Raw genomic sequence first — 18,731 nt, forward strand, 5'->3', positions numbered from 1 at the left:
TCACTTCAGCAGCAAACCTTGATGGGAACTTAGGTTCGTCAGCCTCGGTTTCTTCATCTGTAAGGTGGTGGATTTTAGAAGGATAACTTTTGGGGTAAGGGAGGGGCCTGTCTGTGGTTGTACATGCCCAAGGTGAAGACTCGTATTGACCACGTAGATTCTTCTACCTCTCATTGCAGATTTTTGGAAGTCCCAGCACTGTGACACTTCCTGAAACCTTGTTGTTTGTGTCAACCCTGGATGGAAGTTTGCATGCCGTCAGCAAGAGGACAGGCTCAATCAAATGGACTTTGAAAGAAGGTAATTTGGATTTAGTCCTTGGGTAACATGGCCATTTGCTCAACTGCTTCCAAGGAAACATTCCAGAAAAAGAGAAAAACTGTTATACATTATTTAATAAAATTAAAAAGGATAATAGAGTCAAGGATAAGAGAGGGGTTGCACTCAAAGGGTATGTTTACAGCTTGAGTTGTGATTATCCGCTAAGTGCATCAGTTGAGACAAGCTATATCTTTATTATTATTATTATTATTTTTTTTGCTTCTGTCTGGATTTCATGTCTAAATGGCTCTAGGCTTTTCTATTAATAGTTCTGGCTGGTTGGTCTTTAGGAAGACATGCTGCTTTAAATTTTTTTTGAGTTCTAATGATTAGAATCTTGTAATCATAATTACAAGAAGGTATCTCCTCTAACCTCAAATTACTGATTTCTTTTTATAGAGGCTGAAATAACTGAGGGCTGTAAGATTTGACATTCATCCAAGTTAGTCACTTTATTGGCTCTTTACATCAAGGGAAGTAGAAGACTAAGCTTGTCTCTCATTTAATCTACCATGCTTCCATTTTATGATCTTGTCTTCCTGGTGATGGTTGGCAGCGTGGAGTCCCAACAGCTGGGAAATTGTATTCAATTCCCAAAGTAATCTTCCCGGATAAAAGCCAGGCAAATCCCAGGACTGGGGGCTTCAGAGTCATCTCTATTATGCAGTCCTGTCATAATTCTCCTTTGTCCCTAAATTCGGGTCTGACCGGTATGTTCTCTTTCGTCACTAATCTGTGACTCATTATTCTCCTGAGCACAACGAGTGTTTTCCCTTCATTAATAAAATGTTCCAAAACAGTATTTTACATGGAAAAATATTGGCGTATATCAGAAGGTCACACATCATCTTGTCAGTTCAGCAGCAAACCTAGTTACCATCCGTAGATGCTGGCAGCTGGGGTACCACAGACTGCCCTGCCTCACCTGCTGGGCCTGCTTGGATCAGCAAGGACTTTAAGTGACAGAAAGGACCAGGTCTCTCAGGAGTGAGGGGCCACAGGAAGATGGGAGAGCCCGGTTTTGGCAGTGCCTTACAGTCTCCCAGAATATTATCTGTGCTCTTCCTCCTCATGTTTATGCAGAGTTCTTTATATTTCAGAATTTCTGATTTTGTCCAGAGATGAAAATCAACAAGTCACAAAAGGATTGAGATAAACATTTTCACTGTTAAGTGTTAGGGCTGGTCCCTCAGTTTCAGTATTCCCAGGCAGGGCATTTTTGCCCCCAAGCCACTTCATTCTTCTGCTTTGCTTTTCCCTACATGTATTGTTTTAAATTGATCTCCAAGTCTTCTTAATTTCTGCAAGTAGCCTCAGCTGTATCCAATAAAACTATGTCCCGCCTCGTTTGTTACTTAGCCAAACATAAGAATCAATCTGGGGACTTCCCTGGTGGCGCAGTGGTTAAGACTCCTCGCTCCCAATGCAGGGAGCCCGGGTTCGATCCCTGCTCTGGGAACTAGATCCCACATGCATGCCGCAACTAAGAGTTCGCCTGCTGCAAATAAGGAGCCCTCCTGCCGCAGCTAAGACCCAATGCAACCAAATAAATAAAAAAAATTTTTTTTTAAATCAATTTGTTCTGTCCTGTAACTTAGAGCTTAAAGAATTTGCCTCCTTTTAAATTTAACACATGTTTAGAGAACTTAGTCTGTGAAAGATACTGTATGGGGCACAAAAAAGAAAAAGACAGCCCCTGCCCTCAAGGAGCCCACAGTCGGGAGGGAGAAATGACAAATACATAGAACTTCAACCGGGAGCAGCCTTGTAACCGCCAAAGAGAGTGCTAGGAACTGCTGTGAGCCCGTGTCCAGCTGCGGGGGCAGGAAAGGCTCCACGCGTTGGAGCTGAGCCTTGGTGGGTACACTGACTTTCAGTCAGGAGTGAGCCCTGGAAAGGAGCAAAGGAGGCACCAGGTCTGGGGTGTGGGCACTGGTCCAGTTCGGGAGGAGCTTAGGGATGGAGGTGGAGGGAGGGAGGCAGGGGGGATATTGAGCCCTGTGGTAGCTCTGAGCCATTTGTACTTGAGTGAACGGGAAGTTGGGAGCCATTGACGCGGTTGAGCAGGTGAGTGACTCAACAGGTGCTCTGCTTCCAGATTAATCCAGCAGCAGTGCATGGGATGACTAGAGACGTGAGACAGACCTGAGAAAGAGGGGCAGCGGGAAGGGAAGAGGTGGGAAGGATGAGAGGCGTGCCAGAAATAGAATCAGGAGAATCCAACAACTGGTTAGGTAGGCAGAGCAAGGAGGAGATAAAAGACACTTAAAGGCAGAATTAGAGAAAGCCGATTAAGGCCTAGTAATTTCAAGTAATGAAATTCAATTCAATGAAATTTCAGTATGTTCTAAGTCTCATTGTTTTTCTGAGAATAAATTGGCTTATTTTAGCTAAATTCAGCCCTGGGTAGCCTCTCTGTCTCTATTTCTATACAAAGATTAAAGATGGTAACATATAGAGACCCTGAGTTTTCAATTTAATTGTAATCTTGCAATTATAACTGAAGATTTCAAAATTGGTATTTCTAAACCATTAATACGTAAGTAGATTATAAAGGTATCCAGATACTGTTCTAGACCCTGAGGATACAGCAAAATACTTGCCCTCATAGAGCCTTCATTCTATGGGGGGAACAGATACAGAGATAAAGTACATAGTGGTAACTGACAAAGGATTAATCTCCAAAATATACAAGTAGCTCATGCAGCTCAATATCAAAAAAACAAACGACCCAATCCAAAAATGGGCAGAAGACCTAAATAGACATTTCTCCAAAGAAGGTATACAGATTGCCAACAAACACATGAAAGGATGCTCAACATCACTAATCATTAGAGAAATGCAAATCAAAACTACAATGAGGTATCACCTCACACCAGTCAGAATGGCCATCATCAAGAAATCTACAAACAATAAATGCTGGAGAGGGTGTGGAGAAAAGGGAACCCTCTTGCACTGTTGATGGGAATGTAAATTGATACAGCCACTATGGAGAACATTATGGAGTTTCCTTAAAAAACTAAAAATAGAACTACCATATGACCCAGCAATCCCACTACGGCATATACCCCGAGAAAACATAATTCAAAAAGTCATGTACCACAATTTTCATTGCAGCACTATTTACAATAGCCAGGACATGGAAGCAACCTAAGTGTCCATGGACAGATGAATGGATAAAGAAGATGTGGCACATATAAACAATGGAATATTACTCAGCTGTAAAAAGAAACGAAATTGAGTTATTTGTAGTAAGGTGGATGGAACTAGAGTCTGTCATACAGAGCGAAGTAAGTCAGAAAGAGAAAAACAAATACTGTACACTAACACATATATATGGAATCTTAAAAAAAAAAAATGGTTCTGAAGAACCTAGGGGCAGGACAGGAATAAAGACGCAGACGTAGAGAATGGACTTGAGGACAAGAGGAGGGGGAAGGGTAAGCTGGGATGAAGTGAGAGAGTGGCATGGACATGTATACACTACCAAATGTAAAACAGATAGCTAGTGGGAAGCAGCCGCATAGCACAGGGAGATCAGCTCGGTGCTTTGTGACCACCTAGAGGCGTGGGATAGGGAGAGTGGGAGGGAGACGCAAGAGGGAGCAGATATGGGGATATATGTATATGTATAGCTGAGTCACTTTGTTACACAGCAGAAGCTAACACACCACTGTAAAGCAATCATACTCCAATAAAGATGTTTAAAAACAAAAGTACATAGTGGTGATAAGAGCTGTGGAGGAAAGGAAAGCAGGGAAGTGGAACAGGGAGTGCCAGGTAGCTGGGCTGAGGTCAGGTGGGCGGGGCTGCAATTTAAAACTGGGACCCCCACTGAGAAGGTGCCATTGAGCAAGAACCCTAGGGGGCAGGGGAGTCTTTAGGCAGAAGGCATGGGTTGCGGTGGGGTGGGGGGCAAAGGTGGGTGTGCTTGGCAGGGAGAAGAAGGGCAGAGAAGTAGGAGTGGCTGGAGTACGGTGAGGGGAGGAAGGAGAGAAGTAAGAGAGGAACTGGGAGGCCAGTCATGTTAGGGATGCAGTGCTCCCTTACTGCATGTGTGTGTGTGTGTGTGTATGAAGTACAGTTGACTTACAGTGTTGTGTTAGTTTCAGGTGTACAACATAGTGATTCAGTTTTTTTTGCAGATTATATTCCACTATAGGTTATTATAAGATACTGGGTATAATTCCCTGTGCTATACAGTATAAGCAATTCCTTGTTGCTTATCTATTTTATGTATAGTAGTTTGTATCTATTAATCCCATACTCCTAATTTGTCCCTCCCCCGGCCTTCCTGTCCCCTCAGAATATTTATCGTCCCCACCACTGCCTGGAACACAATTTATAGACAGTAACCTACATATGCACACAGTTTTAAAAAGAAATATATTACCCAACTGGTAATCTGAAATAATAAGAAAGTAGTTTTTAGTTACATGTATGTAATTTAACATGTAAAGGCTCAGACACATACTGATACATACCGACACTCCACCTGTGATTGAATGCTGTGCCTATTAACACCGACTAATAAAAATGCAGACTAGGATGGTGGCCGGATTTCCAAGATGGTGAACAATTCTCATAATATTCCAAACAAAAGAAGTACATCCTTACTTGATTTATACAGTAGTCACATTTTGAGAAGATTCATTGTGTAAACTTGTGCAAAAAGTGCTTTTGTGCTTCTATATAAAGCAGTGTAGGTTGTACACCCAGATAATTATTAAAGGTTTTTGGCCCACGTTGAGTGTCTGGCAGGACATAAGAACAGCCTACAGATATAGGGCAGTTTTCAGCTCTGCAGGGCTACCTAGCATTCCTGGCCCCCCACCAGGAGGGCCCAGTCTCTGGGACCACCAAGAAATGCCTTCACAGATTTCCTGAGCACTGCCTGTCGAGCAGTGCCCTCCGCAAGGAGACCACAGGTATAGGGCCTGGTGGCTGGTGTTAAGGATGCTGTTTTTTTCAAAGCCATTGGAGGAATCTGAGCAGAAGAGTGATATACCCCGTGTTATGGACTGAATGTTTGTGTCCTCCCCAGATTCATATGTTGAATAACCCCCCTCAATATGATGGTATTTGGAGGTGGGGCCTTTGGGAGGTGATTGAGTTTAGATGAGGTCATGAGGGTGGTGCCCCCAGAATGAGATCAGTGCCCTTATAAGAAGAAGAAGAGACCAGAGCTCGCTCTCCCTCCACCACATGAGTACACAGTGAGAAGACAGCTGTCTGCAAGCCAGGAAGAGGGCTCTCACCGTAACTCAGCCATGCCGACACCCTGATCTTGGACTTGTAGCCTCCAGAACTGTGAGAAATAAATGTCTGTTGTTGAAGCCACCCAGGCCATGGTATTTTGTTATGGCAGCCTGGGCTAAGACACCTGGCCTCTCCTTTACAGGACCAGCAGGTGCTGTGTTGAGGCTGAACTGACGGGGCCAGGTGGAGGCTACTGCACTGGTCCAGGCAAAGGAGGACGTGGGCTTGGCCCTGAGTGGCAGTGGGGAGTCAAACTCAAATGGAAGAAACTTGCCGATGCAAACAGACCCCTTTAAGTCATCAAACTGGGGTTCTGTAGAGTACATACCTGTTATTCCACTTCATGGTTTCCTAACTGTTTACTTTTTTCAGGGGCCAACAGACTGGGAGTGTTTTTTTTTTTCTTTCTACAGAGTGGTTTCGGCAGGTGCTTTTGTTCCTCAACCAAACACGTGTCGCTGTTCCCAGAAATGGAGATTTCTCACACCACAGCAGCAAACTACACTTAGTACAGAAAACGAGTTTTATTTGTTTTCAGAAACTAATTTGAGTCCTGGCATTTTACCTTAGGTGTGATCTTTCTAAGCTGTGATTTTGTAACTGTAGCAGCACCACTGGCTGTCTCTGAAATGTCACCAGTGAACGTGGCTGAGTGTGTTTCATTGCCGCACTCCCAGCCCAAATACAAACGGAGAATGTTGCTGTCATGTTTTGTGTTAGATTCATTTTACAAAGCTTGCCTTCCTTGGCTTGGTGGAGTTAAAGGACTTTTTTCGGTATTGCCTCGGCCGGTTTAGGGCTTCTTACACTCCCCTTGGAATACTAGTTAATGCTAAGTTTGACTCTCAGATCTTCATCAAATTGCAGCTTATTCTGTAGCAACCCCACTCCCATTCCCTTCAATCTCCTTTCCAGTAATAGTAGGTATGGAGGACTGGGCCTAATTTATTTAGTTAGTTATTTACTTACTTATTTTTTTGGCTGCATCCCGTGGCGTGTGGGATCTTAGTTCCCCGACCAGGGATCAAACCCGCGACCCCTGCATTGGAAGCGCGGAGTCTTAACCACTGGATGGCCAGGGAAGTCCCAGACTGGGTCTAATTTAGAACCATTCTTTACTAACTATAAAAATATGCTGCTCTCCCAGCCAGACAGGTCTAGACTCCTGAGATGTCCCCTGAATGCTTAATATTGGAGATTTCTTACGAGGGAAGGATTGAAACAAAATTAGTTATTTGAAGCTTGAAGAAAATCTTCCCACGTGACTTTCTAAGACCATGTGCCTCTTTTCATAATTCCTGCCTGTGCCGACAGTCACGCTGCACCCAGGCTAGAAAAGAGTGATGCTCTGCTCCTTGGTCACCACGTCCTGTCCCCTGGACCCGTGAAGCGTCTCCCAGATCTGACTACTCCTCCCTGTACCCCTTGCCAGTGTCTTAGCCCCGCTCTCGACGTCCACCTCTGGATTCACATATCAGTTTCCCGACCGCCATCCCTGCTGCCTGCCTCACGCTCCCATTCACCCAGCACGCAGCCCCTGGACATAACCCTCTAGAAGGATGACTTGGACCGTGCTGCACTCCCTGCTGAAATGCGCTTGGTGTTGCCTGTGGCAGTGCTACTCCAAGTGCGGTCTGCCCACCCCTGTTCCTTGTCCGCGAGAAGTACAGAAAGGGAGTGTTAGCCTCATCCATGGTGGGTTGGAATTTTCAACAGCCGGCCCTTCACCACAGTTAGTTTGCGAAGCACCGGACCCCGGGGTGGAGTCTAAGCTCCTTAGCACACGTGCAAGGCCCTTCCCAGTCGGGCTGTCACCCACCTCTCCAGCCTCAGCTGCTTGCTGCCGCCACGATATCCTCTCCAGGGCTCGGAGACATCGGACCTTTGCTTATGTCCCTTCCCTGCCAGCAGCCTGCGATGTTGGGCAGGCCCCTGTTTATCCATTAAGGCCCCCTTCACATCTCACCTCCTGGACTCTGCCTGCAGGGTGACAGCCTCCCTCATCGAGCTCCGGGGGCACTTCGTTGCAGCCTCTCTTGTGACGCTTCCTGCTTGCTGTGAATTTTTTTTACATTTGTCTTCCTACTGGACTTCTAACTCCTTGAGGGTGGGGTCTCTGGACAGGGAGGGATGCTCTAGTAAACTTCTGAGACACCCAACACTGACTCAGGTCCCAGGGAACCCGGAGAAACAGGTGAAGCTGGGCTTTGCCTCCTCAGGATGTACCGTCATGGAAGTTTCCAGTTCCAGTTTCTGATCTTGAGTTGCACATGGCTTTTTGTGACTTTCTGCAGTTGGTTTTCTGTCCTGTCCTTCAGGCAGTGCGCACGTTCCCCTGAAGAGTCAGAGCTTTGCCCTCAGAGGTGTGAGGGAAACATGAGAAGGGGAGGTTGTGAAAGGGATGACTTTTCGTTAGTACTAATCTGTTTCCTCTTAAGGAATTTTCTAGACTTAAGGTATGCATCACTACCTTTCTCCCTCATTGCTTAAGCACGAAAAAGGTGTTTATTTGTTCTCCATTGTTTCGGAGGACTGAAAATTAAGTTTTTGAGAGGGGCTGTGTGAGAGGCCTGTTTCTGCTTTTGAGTCTCTTGAAAAAGTATTTTCTCTTTTTTGTGTTTTATATTTTATCATGAAAGACTCTAAACATATACAAACATAATTATATAATGAAGCCTCTTGTACCCATTACTCAGCTTCAGTAAGCACCAGCTGGTACCCAGTCTCGTTTCTCTGTACCCCCATTCACGTCCCTCCCACACACCTGGGATTTGCTTCAGAATAATACGTCTCACCGTACGGAGGGGCTTATAAATAGCAGTCATCACACACAGTAGCATAGGTTTCACCTCCAGCGGGTGTTCTCTGCGGCATTGCTTGGAATGTATCGGAATACAGTTGTGAATGTTGAAGCACACGATGAAAGGCCAGTTTTGGCTGTGACTTGTGTTACTGTCTTCTTGCTCATCTTTGGATGAACACTTCCACGGCTCAAGAATGAATTCTGTGAAGTTAGTGACATCCTGAGAGGCACTGGGGCGTAGTTCCACGCATTAAATTGCCTTATCCTCCTTCACAGCTGGTTATAGCATGCAGTGTGCTTTTTTGGGTCTGAGTTACTTCTGCTGAGGTGAGGATGAGTAAGACCATAGAGTTCGACAGCCTTTGGTGTGGGTGGTTTTTCCGATTACGTTGGTATTTCTACAGGGTCGTCTTTGTCACACATGACATGTGGTGACTTACAGAGATTCCCCTGCAAGAAAACTCATGGCATCCTCCCCCAGTTCTGATGAGATTTGGAATTTCACTGTGGATTTTAGGAGCTTCTGATTAGATGTCCATTTTATTTTATTTTATTTTATTTTTGTTACATAAATTAACCCATGAATCATAGGCTAGCAACATTTCAAAGGGTGGCGCTTCTACTGGTCCTTCAATTCCTTCAGTCTTCTGATGACAGACCTTACTGCGATCGCAGGTGGTATTGTAGGTCCAGGCACCGCCAGCTACCGTTTTCATGCAGGAACCACAGTGCCAAATGCCCACAGCTCGTCTCTTCATCTTGGTTTTGCTACGGAAGGAACAAGTGTACTTGGCGTGCTGGCTGATTTCAATTTCCTTCACCATTTTCCTGAGGGAGGCACCATAAGGGGTCCCATATTTACCCACGATTCTGACCGTCCTGGTGCATTTAGCCATGTCGCCATAACCTAGGTCCGAGCCCAGAGAGCTAGATGTCTATTTTAAAATGCTGTCCTCAAGAAAGCTGAACTTCGAGGAACATTTGAGACTTGCCACCTTACAACTTGGACCTAACAACTTCAAGGGGAGTTTAAGGCACAGATAACCAAAGTTCCTTCCCTCTGGAGGGAGGAAATGAGGATTCCCTGATTGGTTCACTTGAGTGCATGAACCATATTGGGGAGACTTAAGTTTTGAGTTAAGGGTGTGTGTGTGTGTGTGAATGACTTGTTTCTACCAATAAGTTTTATAAGAAAACAGTATTCGACCCTTAAGCATTTTCTTGAGGAAATAGCAGTTTTTGCCTTCAGACTAACCGATCTAGTTTCACCATCGGCTAGGATTAAAATCTCCATGTCCTCTTTAACTCATTCCTTTCCTGCACTTCATTTTTCTGATCAGGACAAAGTCCTGTTGATATTTTTCTCCCCCTCCTGTTTGGTTCCTGACCACCACCCTCGCTGCCCACCCTCCCCTGCCCCCACTGGCTCAGACCTTCTTACTGGGGTTATGGCATTGCCTTCCTCACCACCCTTTGTGATTCCTTCTTCTCCTCTGTCTCATCCACTGTGTCCCCTGGTGCCTGCCTGTCTCACCTTCCTTCAGAGGCTTGTACCACGTTTCTCTTCTTCTCGGAAGCCTCCAGCTGCTCCCTCCTTAGTGCCCACCACACCACCTCCCAAAGTTTCCACCCTTTTCTTCTCCAAGGTCTCACCGCCTACCGTGCAACCACCTTTCTTGTTTTGCTCGCAGAAGGAACGAGGCTCTCAAATTTGGCGTACGGGCATGCTTACAGGGAGCACAAAAGCAGTTGGGACTTCATTTGTGGTCTTTTGGTCCTTAAATACCTTTCAGGAGGGCCAACCCAAAACATTTCTGGTCGCTGCTGGAGGTGCACTTAGAAGGGTCTGGTTTGCAGAATTTCTAGCTGTGTGACGACATCTAACCTGTACCTGGAGAGGTCTCCCAGTCAGAGAGGCAGCTGGTTTTAAATGCCAGGTGTGTTGGGGCCAGCTGGGCGGTTGTGCTTTAGAAAGAAGGGGTGAGGAGGAGCAGGGCAGTAAAGCCAGTGCCCATCTAGATGCCTCCGGAGAAGCAGTGTGTTCCAGAAATATCGATGCTCATCTAGGGAAGGGAAGAGAATGATCTCATAGGGCTCCTTGAGCTCCAGTCAAATGGGCAGCCTGTTCTGGCGGCTTCTGTAATCAAAGCAATCTTATTCCTTCCTCCGTGAAAGTAAGTCTGCCCAGAGTCTCCTCCAAAGAGGGGCTGTCGGTCCCAAACAGCGGTTTGAGACAATTATTTAAATTGTGGTTGACTTCATCAGAGGCATTTTTCTGTGTTTGGGGAAGCCTGAAATAGTGCTGACAGGGTCCTTCTTGCTCGTCCCCTGGGTTTCTCTTCTCTCTTCCAGCCCTGTGATATTGTAGGATCAGGCTCTCAAGATTTATATGACAGCTGAGGGCAGGCAGGAAGAACAGGCCTTTCTTTTTAACCCCCTGGAAAGGTATTCCTTAAATAGCTTTTTTTTTTTTTTTTTTTTTTTTTTTAGCTCCTCTTCTTAAATTTTTTTTTCATTTTAGAAAAACTTCAACACACACAAAAGTAAAGAGAATAGTAAGAAAGCCACATGCACCCAGCCACCCAGCTTCGGTGAAGATCCACACGTGACGTCCCCCTCCCCCCTCCTCCATCATTTTGAAGCAAATGCCATATCATTTTTTCCCATAAATTTAAGTAATTTTTAAATGTGAGTCAACAAACGGAGCTACACCTGGGCAGTTCTTTTTAGCTTTTATCATGTAGGTTTTCGTGTGGAAAAGTCCTTCTCGTTAGGATAAACTTATCAGAATGATTATATCCCACATGCAGTATTGGATATCTTAAATTATCGACTTCCTTTCATTCTGCAGACAGCATTACCTGCTAAGTATGAGGGGAGTAAAGACCCGGGCAGCAGTTACACAGGAGTTCACGCTCTGATTATTCATTGAACTGTCATAAGCCCCAGGCACTTTCCTGTGTGTATTTCACAAGAAACAAAATAGATAGTCCCTGCCCTACAAAGTGCTTAAAATTCAATCCAGCCCCCAGATCTTTGAGAACCAGAGAGGCCACATGCAATTAAGTGCCTGTCCCCTGAGAAATGTGGTAAGTGCATCATAAGAACTTACCAAGGGAATTAATTCCCTGGCGGTCCAGTAGTTAGGACTCCACACTTCCACTGCAGGAGGCCCAGGTTTGATCCCTGGTCAGGGAACTAAGATCCCACAAGCTGCGTGGCAGCCGAAAGAAAAAAAGAACATACCAAGTGCAGTAGGCGTTCAGTTTCTGATTTCCTGGAGAAAGGGGCATTTGAAGGACAAGCGGAGGTAGATAGATGGAGTTGGGGCAGGTAATGGTGAGCACAGAGGCTGACATGAAAGCATGGGCTGAGTTTGGGGAAGAGATGTGATGAAGAATTGGGCCCAGGTTTTACAGAGCCTTGAATGCTTAAGGCCTGTGGTTCCTTTGTGTGCTGAGGGGGCCCTGGGAGCCACAGCAAGCTCTCGAGGCACTGCAGCTAGTCTTAAACTTTTAAGAGAAATTCAGCAGTACTCCACAAGTGTCAAACACCACGTGGGCCTGAGGTAGTTGGTACTTTCAACATTAGATTGTGCTACTTTCCTTTCAAGGATGTGTCTTTGCACAGCTGAGTTTTGGGCCGTCGCTGTGATACAATTCAAATACCACATGAAAATCAACATGGAATGGTAATGAGAGTGGCTGTGTCTAACAAGAGTGTAAGATTTGGAATATGTGCAGCGCCCAACAGGTACACACATCCCGCTAGTGAGTAATTATGGTTAAGAATGAAATAAACATTTCTCTTTCAGTTTACGTGTAGTAGTATTTTTTTCCACATGGCCTCTAAGTTGCAAGGCCCTAAATACTTAAATCGTTTGGACCTAACCAATTAATAAATGGAACCATTAGGTATTTCTTTTGGCCTTGGGCCTTGTGAAGAAATTACCGAGACCCTAAGGGTGCTGTGAACCAAGAAAGTTTGGGAACCTCTGACCTGAGCCACAGAGATGGAAGGTATTCAGTCGGCAGAGGGGAGCCGTTGTAGGATTTTACGTGGAGGAAAGATGAGCAGATTTGCCTTTGTCAGCCCTCGGGCGGTGGGTGGAGTGCATGTCTGAAGGGCAGAGATCCGAGACAGGGAGCTTGGTTAGGAGACTGCCTTAGAGCCAGTGGGAAGTGGTGACTGCCACATTTTGGTGAAGGAGAGGAAAAGGAGGACATAGATTTTTGAGAAACGTTTAGTAGGTCGAATCTTATAAAACTCAGTATCTAACTGAATGGGAGAGGGTTAGAATTAAGAGAAGGGGAGGGGAGTCAGGAGAACTCTGAGGTTCCAGATTGTGTGCCCGGGTGGAAGTGGGGTCAGCGAACCGATCTGGGGGATGCAAAAGGCGGAGCAGGTTCAGGATGGATGACAGGTTCGGGGGCTGAGAGGCTCCATAAGCAGTTGGAAGTGGGACTGGGTCAGGGGCTCCACTGGAGAATGTTGTCAGATGTCACGTGGAGACCTAACGAGAAGGATTTGTCAGTGTTTATTAGACTCTGGAGCTTGACACTGGCAGTTTTGACCTTATCCTGAGGGTAGGGGCCAGAGAGCAGTGCCTTGAGAAAGGTATGGAAGGTGAGAGGGTGAAACAGAGGATCCGGAGCATTGGTTTCCCAGTATGGCTCAGCGTCAGAATTACGTCACTTGTTAAAAATTCAAATTTCCTGGCTCTACCTACAGAATCAACTTCCTGGGGGAAAGACCTAGGAATCAACATTTAAAAAACTATAGGCAAAAAAAAAAAAAAAGGTTCTGAAGAACCTAGGGGCAGGACGGAAATAAAGACGCAGACGTAGAGAATGGACTTGAGGACACGGGGACTGGGAAGGGTAAGCTGGGACGAAGAGAGTGGCATGGACTTATATACACTACCAAATGTAAAATAGATGGCTAGTGGGAAGCAGCCGCATAGCACAAGGAGATCAGCTCGGTGCTTTGTGACCACCTAGAGGGGTGGGTTAGGGAGGGTGGGAGGGAGACGCAAGAGGGAGGAGATATGGGGATATATGTATATGTATAGCTGACTCACTTTATTATACAGCAGAAACTAACACACCATTGTAAAGCAATCATACTCCAATAAAGATGTTTAAAAAAAAATCTTTCTGGAATTTTGATAGGAATTGCATTATACTTGTATATCAATTTGGGAAGAATTGGTATCTTTTCTATGTTGAATCTTCTATACTATGAACATGGTATGTCTCTGCATTTTAGATCTTTTATTTCTCTCATCAGCATTTTGAAGTTTTCAACATGTAAGTCTTGTCCCTCTTTTGTTTGATTTACACCTAAGTATTTTTTTAAGAACTGTACATGATACTGTGTTTTTAATTTTGATGTCAACATGTTTATCAGTTGATTTTTGTGTGTTAAAAAATTTTTTTAAAAGATAAACTCTAGGCAACTTACACATTGCTGGTGGGAATGCAAAATTGTACAGCCCCTTTGGAGGACTGTTTGGCAGTTTCTTGTCAAGTCAGATGTAAACAGTATGGCTCAGTCATTCTACTCCCAGGTATTTTCCCAAGAGAGATGAAAATATAGGTCCAAAGACATGGACACAAATGTTCCTAGCAGCTTTATTCACGTTTTACCAGCCAAAAATTGGAAATAACCCAAACATCCATCAACAGATAAATAAACAATTGGTGGTATGCCCATACAGTGGAGTACTATTCAGCAACAAAAAAGAACAAACTGATACACTTAACATTATGGTGAATTTCAGAAACATGATGCAGAGAGAAAGAAGCCAGACACAAAAGAGAACCTCCTGTATGAATTCCATTTGTGAAATTTTAGAACAAACATAACAGATCTGTCAGTGGTGTCTGGGGTGGGGGTTAGGGTATTGAATCTAAGGGGATATGAGAAAATGTTTCAGGGTGATGGAAATATTCTGTATCTTGATCGTGAGGGTAGCTACGTGGATGTGCGTGTTTTTCAAGACTCATCGAGGGAATTCCCTGGTGGTCCAGTAGTTAGGACTCTGTGCCCTCACTGCCGAGGGCCCGGGTTCGATTCCTGGTCGGGGAACTAAAATCCCACAAGCCACGCAGCATGGCCCAAAAAAAAAAAAAAAAAAGACTCATCAAACTGTACACTTAAAGTGGATACATTTAGGAGAGAACGGGGAGCATGTACAAAGGAGGCAAGGGGACCCCAGAGGTTTGACGTGTTTGTAGGCAGAGGGGAAGGAGTTAGCCAGAAGGATTTGAAGATCCTTGGAGACAGGATACCGTCTGGGGGCTTTAGATGTGTGAGTGTGAAATATCTGTGAACATGAAGGTGAAAACATCCTTTTATAGAGATGTAAAGGGAAGGGTGGGGTTGGGCAAACCGGGAGGGTGAGGGGTAGGAAGTTTCTGAGAACTCGCTCTGCCCCCCTCACTTCCCCTGTGCCACAGAGGGGAGTCATGTGCGGAGAGGAAGGAACCTCGAGGCAAGGAGTGAAGGTCTGAAACACCAGCTGTGAGGAACGGGGAACAGAGGCCAACCAGGAAGTAGATAAACATATCTCCTATGACATGGGGCCCAGCTGGCCATACATATATTTTGGTATCTCCACAAGTGATTATAGTGTTTTCTTCGGCAGTGCTCAGAAGCCTGGGCAGAGGAAAGGGGATTGCTAGGTGGATTCTGGGTTGAGGGTTGATAGAGCATAACTACTGGATTGTAGAAGTGATCAGCGATGGATATCGCAGGGCAGGAGTGGAAGGGGGAAGGAAACTAACATTTATCTATTGCCCCATTCAGTAAATATATTGAGCAGCTCCTGTGTGCCAGGCACTGTTTTAGATGTTGGGGGTATAGCAGGCAGCAAAAGATAAATCCCAGCCCCCTTGGATCTTACAGCGGCCAGAGTCAGACATTAAAAAAATAAGCAAAATACACGGTACTTTGGAGGTGGTAAGTGTCATGGAGAAAAATTAAGCAGGGAAGAGGGGTAGGGAATCCTGGGGGGTAGGAGATGGTGGTGGAAGACCTCTCTGAGATGGTGACATTTGATCAAAGACCTCGGCACAGGGAACAGTAAATGCAGAGGCCCCGAGGCAGGGGCAGGCTTGGCAGTATTCGAGGAATACCCTGTATTCCAGCATGGCATTCCAGCATTCCAGCATTCCTCCTCACCAGAATAGAGCAAGGAGGAGATAATCGGAGAGTTCCAGGGTGGGTGTGGGAGGGTGGGATTGCGTGGGATTTGTAGGCCACTGTGTGAACATTGGCCTCTGCTGAGTGAGATGGGACCCATCAAAGGATTGTGAGTGGCAGGGAAGCATAACCTGATTTACGTCTTTAGAAGGATCACTCTTCTCTATCAAGGCACTTGGTTACAGTCTTAAGAAATATTTAACCTTCTTTAATCCACATGGAGATGCTGCATGAGTTTGGTGTTATTATCTCTATTTCTTTCTTTCTCTTCATTGATGAGGAAGTTGAGGCTCAGAGAGATTTGGCAGAGTAGGATTTAAGCGTAGGTCTTTCTGATCCCAGAGGGCACACAGACTAGGAGAGAAGGGAGCGCTTGAAAGACAAGGGGTTCCAATGATGTTGAAGGGATGCTGGGAGTAGGAAACAGAATGATGGAATAGACCACGGAGTTTGGCTTCTGATGGTAGGTGCTGGCGGAGAAATGAGCGTCAACAGAACGGTTTGAGGCTTGCCCGCCTTCTGGGAGAATGGCGTTAACAAAATAGGGTAGTCAGACAAGTCTGGAGAGAAAGATGGAGGGTGTGATTTGGGCAAGTGGCGGTCGAGGTGCTGGCAGGAGATAGTGGAAATGTCCAGTCGGTCTGGAAAGAAGAGCTCGAGAGATGGGGACCTAGAATTTTCCCACTGTGGTTATGGTTGAAGCTACAGAGGTGGATGTGCTCTCGGAGAGAACTGAGGGGAGAACCTGGAAAAGTTCCTCCCTGTTGGAGTAGGGAGTGGGGAGGAGAGGGGAGAGGAGTGGGTGGGAGAGAGAGAGGGAAAGGTGAGTGAGAAATCAGTGCAGTGCAAGGGCCACAGAGGCCAGGAGGTGGAGAGACTCAAGGAGGGGAGGGATGAAGCCCGTGGGCTGGGGCAGCAGGCACGTGGGATAGCCCGCGGGGTGAAGGGTAGAGCTGTTGGTGCTGATGGACTGAGAGCTCAGGAAGGGAGCAGAGTGAAGTGTGCGGTTGGGGTCCAGCGCAGAGGGAGAAGGTGTGAGGTTTGAGAGAGGATGGGATCGAGGATGAAGGCGAGAAAGGTATTCTTGGAGAGACGAAAACTCACTTCTCTTGTAGATATAAGATGTTTACATTTATTTTGAGTCGTTTCTGCCTCAGATTGAAAAGGAGGATTCGATCAGCACAAAACAGGAGCCGTGAGTGTCACCTGACCTCACCCAGGTTTCTCCAAGGGTAAAGGTTGTGCCCTTTCAGGTCTGAGTTGGATGGACCCTGGAGGGGAACCGAGTACAGTGGCTGCTCCCAGGGAAGCAGTGGGCAGATCTGTTTCTGTCTTAATCTTGGAGACCAAACACTGATTTCAGCTTTTTTTTTTTTTCCGTCTTCTGATACCTTTACCTTTACCTTGAATAACACCCATTTTTATACTTGTAAAGTAACCCTTTTTTTTTTTTTTTTTCCTTCTGAAAGTAAAGCAGCTTTGTGAGATGGCTTTTATCCTTATCGGTCCCCTATAGATAGAGAGGCTTATTTTGTACCAGTGTTTGTTTATAGCCTTAGGGTTAGGCCACTGTTTCTTTTCACATGGGTGATTTTTTTTTTTTTTTTTTTTTTAAGAGCGAGAATCTTGCCTGATACCAGTTCTCATTATTAAATCCAAAACAACTCCTTTTTCGTGTTAGGCTTTCAGTGCACGTTTTCAGATGGTGCCTTTTGCTGGCTTTTCAAATATTTTTATCTTTTAACCTTTTCTGTTATGGAACATTTCAAGCATATGTAGAGAGAACAGTAAAATGACAGGCCAGTGTTGTCAATTCTATCTTTAAACATTTGTCAACAGGCTGCCATTTTTTGTCTTATCTGCCCCCTTCCCATATGATTTTTTTTTTTTTTCCTGTAGTATTTTAAAGCAAAGCTCAGGTTCAAATGATTCTTTAAGGGAAAAAAATGTGTGGAATAGGTCACAGTTACACATTTGCTTGCCTGTATCGGAGCCGTGTTAACAGTCGTGCTGTGACATGGCCTGCGGCTCTGCAGATGTTTATTCCAGGGGCCCTATATTATGCGTGGATGAGAAGGTACCCCTGCTGGAGTTCATGTCCCCTTAAGCCTAGGAGAAAGCATGGCTCTTCAACACCCACGTAGGTGTCTACCCATCCTTCTCTGGCTTCTGCCGGTGGCCTGTGTCTTAACTGGAACCTTTCTGGTGCAGGGCACACTTTGGGACCTGAGGCCTCCGTGTCAGGTGAGCAGCGAATAAGCTCTAGAAAACCAGGAAAGTCTGCTCCAGAGGACGAGACCCTGAGAGTGAGCAAACACTGTCCAGCAAAGATAAGCTCAGGAACAGGAAGCGAAATCCCGTTGGTCTCCACGTCTTGTTCCTGGTGAATGGCTGGGATTTGGTAATGTCCTCTTCATCTGTGTTGATCTGCGATACCTTTAAGTGGCTGAAATGAACAAAACCGACGCCCTCTTGACTGCTGTGTTTTCTTTGGACTATGCCTTCTTGCTGTCCCTGGCGTGCACGGCTTCTGGGCTGCGTTGGAGGAACTGGGTTATAATTGCTCCCTGACTGTTTCAGTAGGGTGAGTGCTGTGTGCCCTCGTTTCCTGTCTCTTGCATCAGTCTGTTTGTGTGAGTGTACCGAGAGGTGATTAATGGGAACAATAAACATGTGCTTTCTGACTGAAAGTTCCTCCTGTTTCCTGAAATGCTTTTGGTTTTAATGAATTGTTTGTTTGCTGCCCACAGACCACATGTGGTGCGTTGTTGTGAACACCCATATATGCCTTCTTGTCGGAGCCGGGGGCGTGTAAAGCAAAGTCAACAGATGATAAGGCTTGAAAGAGTTTCCTTCATCTGAGAATCCAGGCTGACCCAGGGAATTAGACAGCTGTCTATCACCATAAGCAGAGCCTGTATCCAAAATCATATCAGAGTATTTGCCGTCCTCACCCGCAGCTTTGAACTTTTGTGGGCAGCGTGGCCTATAGCCTGTGGGGTCTTGACGGCTGGAAATGCCTCATCGCTGTGTGGTCTTGTGCCTGGGGATTTAGCTCTGTTACAGCAGTGTCGGTGGCCTCTCCCACCTCCATCCACCCCATGGAATCAGGCGCGTCCTCTTGATTTGTGCCCAGGAGAAC

At 45.7% G+C, this 18,731-nt stretch overlaps 1 protein-coding gene and 1 pseudogene across 8 annotated transcripts in view; one reads left to right on the plus strand and one right to left on the minus strand.

Moving 5' to 3' along the window:
- ERN1 (endoplasmic reticulum to nucleus signaling 1) overlaps nucleotides 1-18,731 on the plus strand; it is a 98,332-nt gene that overhangs the window by 41,543 nt on the left and 38,058 nt on the right. For all 7 annotated transcript variants that reach the window (XM_082441996.1, XM_082441998.1, XM_082442002.1 and 4 more), the window contains one exon: nucleotides 180-300. In XM_082441996.1, the coding sequence (XP_082298122.1) occupies nucleotides 180-300 (121 nt within the window). The remainder of the gene's footprint in view (nucleotides 1-179; nucleotides 301-18,731) is intronic.
- Nucleotides 7,260-9,767, minus strand: LOC309650596 (large ribosomal subunit protein eL43 pseudogene; annotated as a pseudogene). Its single transcript has one exon. The product of its transcript is annotated as a large ribosomal subunit protein eL43 pseudogene (transcript).

Source organism: Balaenoptera physalus (assembly GCF_965194825.1).
Source record: "Balaenoptera physalus genome assembly, chromosome: 20".
NCBI lineage: Eukaryota > Metazoa > Chordata > Mammalia > Artiodactyla > Balaenopteridae > Balaenoptera > Balaenoptera physalus.